The 14332-nt window shown below is 32.8% G+C and overlaps 1 protein-coding gene across 1 annotated transcript; it reads right to left on the reverse strand.

Annotated features, from left to right (window-relative positions):
- Positions 1 to 3610: 3610 nt before the first annotated feature.
- LOC110673088 (uncharacterized) lies at positions 3611 to 4620 on the reverse strand. The gene is made up of 3 exons (XM_021836102.2): positions 4231 to 4620; positions 3805 to 4147; positions 3611 to 3690 (listed from the first exon to the last, which is right to left on the reverse strand). Exons 1-3 carry the CDS (start codon positions 4618 to 4620, stop codon positions 3611 to 3613), a joined length of 813 nt encoding a protein of 270 aa, XP_021691794.2.
- Positions 4621 to 14332: the final 9712 nt, after the last annotated feature.

Genomic DNA, 14332 nt, shown 5'->3' on the forward strand with positions numbered 1-14332 from the left:
TGGTCATGCTGCTAGCAATATGACCAAGTTCTCTTTGGGGGGACCAAAAATGAAAATTTACAAGTCCAATTGGTATGAGACTAATTGGGAATGAAAATAGACACTAAATGACACAATTTTAATTTAGGAAGCATGCCCAAAAAGTGACCAAAACCTAGTGAACAAATTGACCAAACTTGGAAAATCTCTGTTTGCCCTGTACAAAATGACCAAATGAACAGTATTTGTTCTTTTGGCCATAACTTGAGCTAGGCAGGTCTAAATGACCTGAAATTTTTCCAGTGTTCAGATGAGATATAGGCCTAAAACTTTTATGAAGAACACAAACCCAAATTACGCCATTAACCAAGTCATTTGGCCACCCAAAATTGGTGACCTAAAACTGCCAGAACCAAAATTTGCCCAGAAATCTGGGTTAAGTCCAATCCGGCAGCCATGGTTCAAATGGCTATAACTTCAGCTATAAAACTCCAATTGGAGTGATTCAAAAAGGAGAATAAGCTGAAGACAATAAGGAACATTTTCTATGAAGAAAGTTTTGCCAAATTCTAACAGTAAAGTGACTAATGGAACAGTGCAACTTAGGACACCAAAACTGAAAATTTACAAATTTGCCTAAAAGACTTAGAATTTGAGAAAACAACCAAAACCAACAAATTTAGTGACCAAAATGTGGTATGTGGGTGAAGTTGGAATTCCCATAACTATTAACCCTTAGAAAGTCAACAAATTGACTCGAATAGTGTAATGAATAGTAACCCCGAAACATAAATTTTAAAGAACGCCAAGTTTAGCATATTAAAGCTAGGCATAAGTGAATTTGAATTTATTTTTGGATTTACAATGAGTTATGATACTGAAACACTATGAAACTGTGTGTTTCAGTTGAAAAGAATACCGGAAAAGAACCCGAAGGATCGAGTCAAGGCCAATAGGCGACTCGTATAAGGTTTGTGCACAACTAACTCTTTTGTTATTTTTCAATTCCAAATTGATTTGAAATAAATTTATTGTATGATTTATGATTTTTGTTGTGTTGAGAATTTTAACTTATTGAATGAAATTATATAATTTGAATATAAATTTTCTTATGCATTTAAGGATTTATTGCATTGTTTTGAGGATTGTAAATTTTAAGTTTGATGTGTTGCCAACCTTGAGCATGAATTTATGATGATTAAATATGTTGATGATTTATAAATAATTTGTAAATATAAATTATTTTGAATATAATTTGAAATGACAGTTGACATGACAAAATTTGTTGTGAATTCTCATTAGCTTGTCTAGTGAGATATCTCCTCCACTAGATGGGGCGAGTTCCTTCCTCTCTGGCTTGCCAGTTGGGGAAGAATTTGAATGAGTACTCATATATACTAGCTAGTCTTTGTTTCTCCCTTTTAGCCTTGGTTATTGGGAGTGTTTGAAATGTCGTGGTGTACAACACGACATCTATTTGAATTTTGGGTCTGGGGATCAACTGTGTGAATTGTTGGCAACGCCCTTTAAATTATGCATAATTTGATAAATTGTGATTGAAATATATAATATGTTAGTGATTCAAAATATTTTTATATTGTTTCAGAATTTAAAAGAAATGTAAATAAATAGTTATTAATTGATCAAAATGTTATTCAAATGAATAATTTGCATGAATGAAAATAATGATTTTTGAATGTCATGGATTTTGAAGAATTTAGAAATTTTAAATTTTTATTCATTATGAATTGTTAAGAATAATTTGTATTAGGTTTTAAATTATTAGTTTGTCCACCACTGAGTTCACCACTCAGCGACAGCTTTGTATGCTGTCGCAGGTAAAAGGAATAATAAAGCAACTGAGCAAGATTTCTGAAAAGACATAGTGAGACTATCTTCTGGTATATTATAGGTATACCCTTGTACAATAGCTTTTGATGTAATTTTGTAATTATATGTATAAAATTTCTTTTGAGCAGTTGTACCAACTCTTTTGTAATATATTTTTGGATTGTAATGAAATACAAATTATTGTAATATTATCTTGAGATTTTATATACTTATAAAGTTTTGCATTATTAAATTTTAATGCTCCCATGAATGTGAAAATTAATTTGGTTACCTCAATGAGATGTTTTAATATTTGATTTAATTTACACTGTGTATTGAGTGGTTTATGTGGATTTATGAAATGAGACTGAATAATAGAGCTGCGATTGAGAAATATATTAGGTGTGTCTTTATTTTCAGGTTTTGAAGAACTATTTTCTCAAAATACAGACGGCACTCTGCCGAAATTTTTGTAAAAATTTCAGAGATTTTAAATATCTAAAAATTAGATTTGTATTTGGACTTTAAATAAAGGTTTTTAATATTTGAGAAAATTTTACCCACCAATTTAAAAATAAACAAAAATTATTTTAAAATCCCTTGTAGTATATTTAATGGGTTATCGGTAGGCGAAGTACGGTAATTCATTAGGTGTACTACGGGAGCATGTTACATCTTACGAGGTGTAGGGTGTGACAATAAGAACCTCAATGACCCTTCTCTGAAGTCCCAAAAATTATTTTATAATTTTTCTCCCGGGTCTAGGGTTATTAATGGCCTTCACCGTCACTTCCCTTTCGGGTTACTCATCCCTGGTGTTTCGACTCGTTTAACCTTAGTGTATTTTGTTTCTAAAAATTTTTCCTTGATTTTTATCAGCATTATTTAGCTTCTTTATAACTCCTAACTCTAGTCTATTTATAATTTCAAACACTCTAGCTGCTCAGACCAACATTGGTTACCGAAACAGTAGACTATACGAACTAGCTAAAGTGAGGATGTTACATGTTCTTGATCTAATCTAGGGTTCTAATGGAATAATATGTTAATTCTAAACTCTTAAATGGCAAATGTAGATCCAAAATATATTAAAAGTGTTTTAATATGCTGTTTATCATTGAAATCAAAAAGATAAAAATGAATCTTGCATGATGCATGTGACCCTAGAAGAAAAAATTTTGAATTCAATGATCTAAACTTATGTTTTTCTTGCTTCTGCTCCTTCACATACATCACTATGTATGTGTTTCAAAATTTCTTCAGCCCTTTGTCCTTATCCAACAAAAGGAGATTTGGTCATTTTGCTCTGAAGGCAGGACTCATACGTTGGTGATTGTTCATTTCCCAAAGAAAACAAAATCCCTATCCTTTCCAACTTTGTGATCCTTTCTTCTACTACATGACCCAATCTTAAGTGCCAAAGTTGTTTTGAATTAAGGTTAATATTTTCTGTTGCATTAATCTCATATTCGGTGCTTGAAGTTTTTTTGCATTAATTATCTATATAATAAAGGCCATTTTGCTAGTAAACCCAACCTATAATTTTATTACCATAATAAACTGTGCATACATCATTTATAAATCTAAATTCATAACCGTCTCTAGTCATAGTAGATACTGAACTGATGTTTTTATACATATTGGGTTCATATAAAACATCCTTAAGATACAAAACATGATCATCAAAATTATTATATACAACAAGAGAAGTAGATCCAATGGCTTTGGCATCAACACTTGACCCATCACTAATCTTCAGCTTTATTTCTCTATGATCCAAGCTCCTAAGATTTACTAGTTCTTACACATCAGAAATTATATGTGAATTAGAACCAGTATCAATGACCCAAGCAGAACTAGTATGATAAGCAATACCAGAATCTAAGAAATAAGAAATAACCATACCTTTAAAAGGTTTTGCTTTCTTGTTCTTTACCAACTCTAGGTATTCTGGGTAATTCCTCTTCCAGTGCCCATCCTTGAGACAATGGAAACACTTTCCCTTGTCTACAGGAGCTACTTCTGCCTTCTTCTTCTTTGGTTGGCACTTTTTGCATACTTTACCAGAAGGACCAAGGGAGGAAGATGGCTTCTTCTTGTTGTTGTTCTTCTTCTTGGTCTTACCAGATGAAAAAGAAGCAACAAGTGCCACCTCTTTGCCCTTCTTGCCTAGCATATTGCCTTGAGCAATCACAAGAATATTAAGAAGACCAGCCAAAGTGCATTGTTGTTTTATCATATGGAAGTTTGTAATAAAACTTCCAAAAGACTCTGGCAAGGATTGAAGAATCAGATCCATCTGGAGAGAAAAGTCCATGGAAAAATCTAATGCCTCCAGCTGTTCTATAAAAAGTCCATGGAAAAATCCAATGCCTCCAGTTGTTTTATAAGCCGGATCATAGTATGGACATGTTCTCTCACATCCTGGCCTTCATGCATCTTCATCTTGAATAGTTGTTTAGATATCTGATATCTAGCCATCCTATTATTTTCACTAAACAACTCTTGAAGGTGATTCAGTATTTTAGGAGAAGTTTGCATTTTCTCATGTTGCTTCTGTAACTGATTAGTCATTGAAGCAAGCATGTAGCACTTGACTTGCATGTCATCTTCATGCCACTTTCTCAAAATGTCATGCTCTTCTTCTGTGGCCCCTGTTGGTAATGGACCAGGAATTTTAGAATCAAGAACATATCCTATACGGTCAATATTGAGAACAATTCTCAAATTCCTAAGCCAATCAGAGAAGTTAGGTCCTGTGAGCCTATTTTCATCTATTATGCATGATAAAGGGTTAGACCTTTGTGCCATATTATCAAATATAATAACTGCAGAAAAAGCAAGATTCAAATTAGTTATCTTGTGTCAAGTAAATTAACCACCAATATGATTATGGTCTTTTAATCAAATTGCTTCTTCCACTAACTTGGCGAATCCTATACTTCCATAGTAGGAAATAGAAATCCTAGTTGGATGAATTTCTAATGGGTAATTGAATTCTTATATATTGTTAAACATCCTCAAATCACATTTTATTGGATATTTTTAACAATGCATAAGTGAACAATATTTGTTCCTCACATCCCATGTGAAATTCAATCATCAGTTTTGGCCTCTAATGCTCAAAGCCTCAGGTACATCCATTCTTGGCCTATCTTGCATTAGTTAAGTCGAACCCACTAGGCCAGTGAGTATAGAAGTTTGAACCTTGATGACCTCAAGTACATCCATTCTTGATCACTAAAGTTGTGACACCCCTTACCCGACTACAGTGTAGCCGAGCAAGTTATGCCACTCAGTGTGCCGGAGCACTCTATTTTATCTGATTTCATTACAGTCCTTGATTTATTTATTCAAAAACTTTATTGAAGATTTATGCTATTTTTACTTTTATCAAAATCTAACTAAGTTGGAAATTTCAAAAATTTTAACGATAATCCGACAAAGTGTCGGCTGTAATTTGGACTAACAGTTCTTCTGAACCTGCCAAAGACAATTTCAATACATACTCAATTTCTCAAACTTAATAGTCTCAAAAATTTTCAAACATAATGTATCTCAATGCAGTATCCAGATTTCTCAGAAATCTCATTAGATTTTCAATATCTCAATATTCACAAGTATAATCTCATTATAACTCAAATTCAATTCACATACTAAAATACTTACTTTGAATAGCTTCCATAATTCATAGATTAATTACATGAGTTTATTTTGTACAAGATATACAAATAATTTACAATGTGCTAGGAATGAACAATATACATAACATGTATAAAATGAGCCCTATCTACATGCATTGCTGAGGAGGTGACAATCTTGAACTCTTCTGACACTTCTGCAGATCTAGACTCCAAAAATCTCAGTCGACAGTCTACTGGTTTTACCTTTAGTACCTGCGCGAGGAAGCAATTCCATCACGCTAAGCATTTCTGCTTAGTGGTGCAATAATATAACCAGAAATAATATATACAAGTAAAGAAAGAACAGAGCATAATTTGAATGCTTAAGAATCAATTTAATTTAATACAATGTGTCTAATGTTAATTATCTTTTGTTCTCATTTGTTTCGCTTTGGAAGCGTTTAATTCCGAAATTCACAGTGATAATGTACGATATACAAAATTAATAAAAATACTCAATTTATATTCATATGGCAATAGAAGGTACATTTAAAATATTTAGTTAAGTTATACCTATTTTTGCAACTCTCTTATCATTTTACTTAACAATTTTTATGTGGTTTGGATCATTTCATAATTGTAACTAATTCTTTTGAAGTCTTATTAACTCATTTATTTGATCTCTAATGTTTTTAATTACTAATAGTCTTAATTTATTTCAATAAATTACCTTGCCCAAGTGACCTCTGACAGTGACTAAACTGGATAACGGGTCGTTGGCACTGGACATCGCGGTGCCTCGGGCCGTCATACCATGGGACGCAGAACGTCAACCATGTATGCAGTCAGTATGGCTAAAATGCCATGATATCACATAATCGGGCATAAAAGCCATGAATACGGGCATAAAAGCCATGAATACGGGCATAAAGCCATGAATACAGGCATAAAGCCTTTCGCAGTACTGCTAAAACAATACCCTATTGGCATGCCAAACTATCCAATCTGACACACATGTCTAGGCAACACAAGGGCATATAATATCATCAAATATTAATATGTTGTGTTTTATGTCTTTATTATTTCACGATAAATTTCATAATTTGTACATTGATCATAATATTCATACATTCCTTACATCATTCCTATTGATCACAATTCACAATAATGGTATTCATATACCATTGTACTCAAAATATTTCTCCTCTCTACAATAATGAGAACTAATGTCTCATTCATACATTAATATGGTTCATTTATTCATTCATTATATTATTCATATTGATCACAATTCTAAGCAATGGTTCACATGTACCATTGTATTCAAAACATTTTTCTTTTCTCATTTATACATTCAAGAATCTATTTATGTAATTACAAATTTTATATTTCAAGTTGAGTTACTAATATTTTATGAATTCCATTTGTGATGGGCATATAAGTCTTAACTATCTATTTACATCTATTTGGTGACTTATTCTTCATGTTTCAAGTAATCCATGAAAATTTCATGGATTTCAAATTTATGCTCTTAATTCCCTTTTTAACAATTTTGACTAAGATGCATAGTCCACATTTGTCATACCATTCTAAGCATTTAAGCTTAGAATTGGTTCTAGGTCTTCATCTTAATTTGCTAATTATTTTGATTACTATTCACCTTACTAGTCAACCAAAATGTTGACTTTTTCATACTTAAGGGATATGTTAATTCTAATTACACCAAGATCCCACATTTTGAGTTTTACATTTGCTAGTATTAATTGCCAATTGTAATTTAAAGTCCCCTAGATGCATTTCTAATTTCAAATTTTGAATTTCAAGTTTTGGTGTCACTATTCACCTCTTTGGTCAACAAAAATGTTGACTTTTAGGTAGAAATTATGTACATTGGTTTTGGCATTCCCAACATACCACATTTTGCATTTAAAACTTGTTAGTTTTGGTCACTTCCTCAAAGCTTAGGTCATTTGGCAAAATTGCCAATTTTCGGCTTTTGAAACTTAACTTTACTATTCCATTAAGCATTGTTGCAGTGGGAATTTGAGGAAATGGTAAACATGAAAGTTGTTCCTTATTTTATCTAGTTGAATTTCCTTTTTTGAATCACTCCATTTGGAGTTTTGTAGCTCAAGTTATGGCCAAAATAAGTTTACTGTTCACGTGCACTGTTCATGCTGCACTTTTGGGTTTTGGCAGATTTTGGTCCAACTTTGGTCAGTAATTTGACCAACTTAAGTTCATAATTTGGTCTAACTTTCTTCATATGAAATGTTCTACTATGCCTTAGGTTTCCATCGGTTCAAGAATCGCCTAAATCCGAGTTTTCTAGAGAGAGTTATAGCCATCCAAACATTACTGCTCAAATGAAAATTTGCAGAGTTGCAGGTTTGAACAGTAATTGTGACTGCCATTTGGGTTAGGTTCTGGTCATAATTTTGGGTAGGTTTCTTCATGAAAGTTGTTTGTCTATGTCTTAACTTGTTGCTGTAAAAATTTCAGGTCAATTGACCAAATCTACAGTGAGTTATGGCCAAATGAACAGTTACTGTTCATTTGGTCAATTCTGCAGGGGCTGTTGCAGAGTGTCCGGATTGGGGCCAAGTTTTGGTCCTCTTGCTTTGGTCTTTTCGGCATGGTTTCTGCAGCAAAAATGTGCCATTATAAGCCTAGTTTCATGTCCAATTGGCTAAACATCAATTGGACCTACACAACCAAAGTTATGGCTGTGCAAGTGGACTGAATTTTCAGTCCCTCTACTGCTGTCCTAGGGCAGCCTACAACTTCACTTTGCAATCCTATTTTTCAGTCCATAATATGGTCAACTTACCTAAAATGGTCACTAATTGTTCATTAAAATGTGCTCTAACAATTTCATAAGCCAAATCAATTTTTCACTTCTCAAAACCCTAATGTCCAATTCAATTTGCCCATAAACCTCAATTAGCACACTAGTTCAACATCCATGCATATTCATACCTTAAACATCATTTCTATCCACTCTAAATTCATTAAAACAATCAAACTCATCCTTCCTTAGGGCTGCCAAAAATTCAAGGGATGCATACACTTAACTTTTATTCATTTAATTTACAATTTCTCACTTATTTCAAGCTTCTAACATGGAATCAAAGAAGTATATATATAAGTAGGCACTAACCTCACTTTAACCTCTTGTAGGGCAGATTTCTCCAAGTTAAATCTTCATTTTCTTGTACTCTCTTGGCTGCCAAACACTTCCTCTAGGTCCAAGGATTCATTTTAGTGTTGTGGTCTTGAGGAAATATGTTGAGAAAGCATGAGAAATGAAGCTTTTGTTTGAAAATCAATGGAGGGAGAAGAGGGAGAGATTCACATTTTGGCTGAAGAAGAAGAAGGAAAACAGCAGAATTTTGGGTCCATTTGTCTCTTTTAATTGTTTAAAAAAAAGACTTATTGAATGGTGATTGGTGGAGGGTATGTAAATGACATCATGTGATGTCATTATTTGCATTATTTTGATTTTTCTTTGCTTTTCTTTTCTACCACATTTCAATTTAATTTTTAGCAATATTTCTTCATATTTTATATCATATTAATTATTTACTTAACTGGACAAGTCGGCCAAAAATCACCTCTGAAGGCGAAATGACCAAAATGCCCTCCGTTTGGCTTAAAGGGTCAAAATTGTCTGTACCGATTGAAAAATTTTCCTAAATATTTTCTTGGCATTCTAATGCCATAGGAACCTCAATGACCCTTCTCTGGAGTCCCAAAAATTATTTTATAAATTTTTCCCCCGGTCTAGGGCTCCTCGTTGCGAGAACCGCAACTTCACTCTGGTTACCCATCGCTTGGGCACCGGCTCGTTTAACTTGGTTGTATTTTATTTCTAAAATTTTTACTATATTTTTCTTATTAATATTTGAGTTAATTATGGTTCCTGACTTTAGTTTAAATATTTTTCCTGACGTTCTAGCTGTCCGGACCGACACCGGTCACCGAAACAGTAGAATGTACGGAGTTGCTACCGGGAGGATGTTACAAAAGTACCCATATACTCATACCATCACATGCTTTATAATTAAATTTAGAAAATCTCTTAGACCATAAAAACCAACACTATGTAACCATAGCTGATAGTTTAAGTGTCTAAAATTTCCAAATTTAATTGCCCTAGTGGAGAGCCATGATATAATTACCATAATTATACCATTACCAACTTAATCATTTAATAGGAAGATATTCTGGTCTGCTTAATTACTATTAAGGTCTCACTTTGCACATTATCCATTCTGGCATGCATATATCATATATTAGCATCCATCCATACACATCTCATGCATACATGGATAATTAAATAAAATGGTATGATTAAGGACTTGCTAAGAGATTCAATTATGAGCCACCGAGAATTGAATTAAAGCATTTCCTAGGTGTATTTCATTTATTCTTTTACAAGAGTTGCTGAAGGAGTATATTAATCAACATCATGATCTTGACTTCCCCTACTGGTCCCGCTAATGCTCTTGATCTCTTTGTTCTTCTTGCAATCCAATTACAAAGTAACCCTTGGCATACCAAGGTGAATTTATAAGAAATTAGACTTTAAAGTCCTTAAATAAATGGAAATACATCTTATGTAACATAACTATTATGATACATGCCTCTATGAACAAAATTAATTATTACATCACAAAGAAAATAAAAGAATTAAATCCAATCACATTGGTCTTTTATTGTCCATGATCATTCATCATACATATTAACATTTAACAATTAAACATAAATATGCATGCAGAATCAAATTAAATATCACATACTCAATTTAACACTCAATTTGAATCTCATTCAAATTAATTTTAAATTTAGGAACTTTTCCCAAATTTAGTTTTCATGAAAACAATTTTCAAAATTTATTTGCATGATTGGAAATCCTAATTGAACCATTCAATTAGGTTTAGGCTTGATTTTGAGTCACAAATCATGTAATAATTGCATAAAAATCCTAAAATCAGCCAAAAACACACCCCTACAGAAAGAAACACACCTCCAAGCCCAGTAACTGTTTGCTGGTTTTTCAACACCCCTGCAAGTGCATGGATCGCTAACAAGTAATAAAGTAGTGAATAGAGTATTGTCCCATGAGGAATTTAGTTAGCAAGTATCAAGCTACACAATAATTCTGAGTGTTTAGGCTATCGAATATAGATGAAAAGTGAATTAGATCTATTTTGGATGCTGAAAATAAATTTTGAATTAAACTATTTATAAAAACAACTCTGGAATTAAGATTTCACACTGTAACCTTATAATGGATTTTAATCTTATTTATTCATCAGATTGAGAATCATTGCTTTGATATAAATTAATCCTAAGATATCCTAGGTGTTCTCTCAAGGCACCTAAGGTGTGTTTCAACCAGGATCAAACCCTACTTTCGTTGGAGAATAATCCTAATAAAAACCCTTTAAGATCTATGATTAATTTTGAAACTTCACGAAGGATTTTAGCTTATCTCTAGGTCAGATTTTTTAAGTTCAATATTTTGATTTTCCAACACTAACCTTCACCTTTCAGTCCTTCAATTAGTATCTTATATCATGTCTAGGTGGGTACCAATGCATAGCATGCATTAAGAGCACAAAATATTAAATCAAAGAACAAAACTCAAATCCAATAAATAAAACTCAATATTGATCCATAATAACGATTACAAGCGCTACTCACCTAATTCTATAATAAAGGAATTACTCGCTCATGGTGAGTTTAACAAACATAATGAAAATAAAATGAAAGAACATAAAAAGTCCACTTAAAAAAAATAAAACAAAAGAACCGAAGAGGATTTTCTACAGCTTTGAACTTGCAAAATTTCTGTTGAAGATTTCCCTTTTGTGCTGATGCTCTTATTCTCCAAGATGGCTATGAAGAATGTGAAGAATGTGTATGAAAAATATCAAAAGCTCTGGGTTTTGAATCCCCTTTTTGTGTTTTCTGCTGCTCCTATTTATATTGAATGATTTAGGGTTACTTTTTTAGAGTTCCCAAGGCATCAGGAGTGTCTTCTCTTTGCAAAAACTGGAGCTGGAACCCTAATCAGGAAACTGACTGTCGACTAATACACGGTCCATGTGTCACTACACAGAACAAGGTCATGTAACTTACTAGAGCTTGAATGGTTGCATATTGTATTGGCACAGGAGATTACATGGGGCATTTCTAGTTAGACTGGTTCGATTACACAGCCCATGTTCTTTTGTTCTTCAGATAATTCTTCAAGCCTGGCCCAACAGAGACTTACACGGGTCTCCATAATTTACACGGGTCATGGTACATGGCCCGTGTACTTTATTTCTTCTTTGGCTCTTTGGTTTTCTCCTGGCAGTAGGTTACACGGGTCTGTGGCTTTGCTTACATGACTCGTGTAAAGTGTATCAGTAACACTTCTTTGTCCTTTGGTCTTTCCAAACTTTCTTCTTTACTCCTATGCCTTGGAACTTCTTCAAAACACTAGGAAACATACAGAAAACATAGAATTTAGAGCTTGGCAATGGAATTTACAAAAGTTGATGAAATCAATGATTATGCATGAGATTACTTATCTAAATGCTATGAAATAATATACAAATGTACTTAAAAATACTTATATAATACAAGTGCATCAAATACCCCCAAACTCAAACTTTTGCTTATCCTCAAGCAAATTGAAAACCTTTTTAGAACACCTTTTAGGGGAAAAACTTAGAAACGTAACCATAAACTCAATATGCATATAATTGAACTCCTTCAACCTTCATACCAACTACCCTCTTTCAAGGCATAAAGGTTTCAATAGCTACCTGCCTAAAACCTCACCCCTTTTCATGGTGTTTCAACTAATTGCTCCTAGATGCAAGGCCATTAATAAGTCACAAATAACCTATTTTATCAGGATAGACTTAAGAAATACTTACTCCCCCAAATATGCCTCTTGTTTGAAGATTATTGGTGAATTTGAATTAGTTCCAACTCCATAGGAACATCTCAATTCCCTATCTCCATTAATGTAGCACATACTTTCAAAAGATCAAAAGGTCTTTAGAAGGGTTGTAATGGGGTCAAGGGATGATAATTTGATTACCAATGAAGGGTTTTGAGGAATGCAAATTTGAGGTTAGCTTTCATGTACAAGGTCTTAAGCATACCAAGTTTATTTTGTTGATTTTTGCCTGGGGAAGAAGGGTTTATAGTGCTAAACATACTGTCATAATGTTTATTTATTTATTTATTTATTTGTCCCTTTTGTTCTCTCCCTCAAACTCATTACTTTTGTTGGGTTGGAAAGACAAGTTTTTCTTTGATTTTAATTACACACTTGCACTCTTTTTAGTATTATCATATTCTCCTCATGTTTTCTTTTACATTTGATATACTTATCCTTTATACACTAGACTTCCTCAAAAGGGTAAGGTGAGTTTTTAGGCTAGGGGCTAGGTAAATATGTATGGGTAAACAAGAAAAATTATACAGGTGGAAATATAGGCTCAAGTTAGCTGCAAGGGGTATATTGTAACTAAGAGTGGCTTAATCATCTCTTTGTCAAACATATGCTAAGATTTCACCTTGATAGGTCTAAGAGACATGTTCTAGAGCTAGTGAGGAATTTTTAGGTTTGTTTGTATTTCAAAAATTTTCTCCTAATTTTGCAAGTTTAATGTGACAAATTAATAGCTATGAAAGGGTTTAACTAGTCTAGCTCTACTAAGGTGGTTAAGTTTTTCATAGACAATACCTATCCAAATACATTCATTCCTCAGTCCCATGGAGTCCAATTATTAGCTTATTAACATTTGTGATTACAATTCTAAGTTTAAAAACATTTCAAAAGTTCAAAATTTGCAAAATTTTCTAGATTTTTTTTGATACACAAGTATAATACGGATATAATTAAGTAATGCAGTGGAATGCAATGAATGTAGTGCATGAAATGCATCTGTACTCCCAAACTCAAAGCTGACATTGTCCTCAATGGCAACACAATATGCAAAATTAAGGTATTGTCACACCCTACCCCTCTGTAAGGCATGACATGATCCCGTAGTATACCTGATGAATTACCAACTTCGTCTACTGATAACCCATTAAATACACTACAAGGGATTTTAAAAACTTTTCTTACTTCTTTTACAGTGGTGAGCACTATTTACAGGTGTTAAAGACTTTGGTGAACTGAAGTGAAACAACTAACTCATTTGATTTATTTGGAATATCTGTAAAAATTTTGGCAAGGTGCCATTTGTATTTTGGACAAAACAGTTCTTCAGAAAACCTGTAAAAAGCACTTCAATTATTTTCCAAATCTCAACTCCAACATTTTTCTCAATACAACACATTTCTCAACTCAATTCCATAGAAATTTTTCAAAGTCTGAGATAAGGAAATATAATACAATTTTTATAAGTCAAATAACTCATAATAAATTTACAACTTCAAGGTACAATTTGAATTTACAACTGCTCAAAACCAAAAACAAAATGTACATACAGTGTCATACATTCTGATTACAAAATGCAAAATATTGGTATACTCATTATACGTGTAATCCCTCATTGGATGTATTAGCGGCCTAGTCTGCTGCTACTGTCTCTCTACTGCGGCGGCAATAAAAGCTATCATTTGAGACAATGTCTCAGTGGTGCACAACATTAACCAAATACAATTTTAATTCACAATTCATAAATCATATCAATAGTGGATACTTAAAACCATAGTTAAATTCAAGACAATGAATGTCATAAGGAATTTAAACTCCAATTCAAAAATTATCAAAATTCATAATAACACAATTTAGTCAAATAGTTTAAGAATACCGTATTGCCAATTCATGCACAATTTGATCAAATAACTGAATAATACCTTTTTGCAAATCAATAACACAA

The sequence above is a fragment of the Hevea brasiliensis genome, chromosome 7 (assembly GCF_030052815.1).
Source record: "Hevea brasiliensis isolate MT/VB/25A 57/8 chromosome 7, ASM3005281v1, whole genome shotgun sequence".
In the NCBI taxonomy this organism is placed as follows: domain Eukaryota; kingdom Viridiplantae; phylum Streptophyta; class Magnoliopsida; order Malpighiales; family Euphorbiaceae; genus Hevea; species Hevea brasiliensis.

Excerpts from the sequence above, each read along its gene's own strand:
- LOC110673088 (XM_021836102.2), bottom strand. The coding sequence starts at position 4,620 with ATGGCACAAAGGTCTAACCCTTTATCATGCATAATAGATGAAAATAGG. Across the intron at positions 4,148-4,230 it reads AGATGCATGAAGGCCAGGAT|CTGGAGGCATTAGATTTTTC; the intron begins GTGAGAGAACAT and ends TTTATAGAACAG. Across the intron at positions 3,691-3,804 it reads TCCTGTAGACAAGGGAAAGT|ATTCTGGTATTGCTTATCAT; the intron begins GTTTCCATTGTC and ends CTTATTTCTTAG.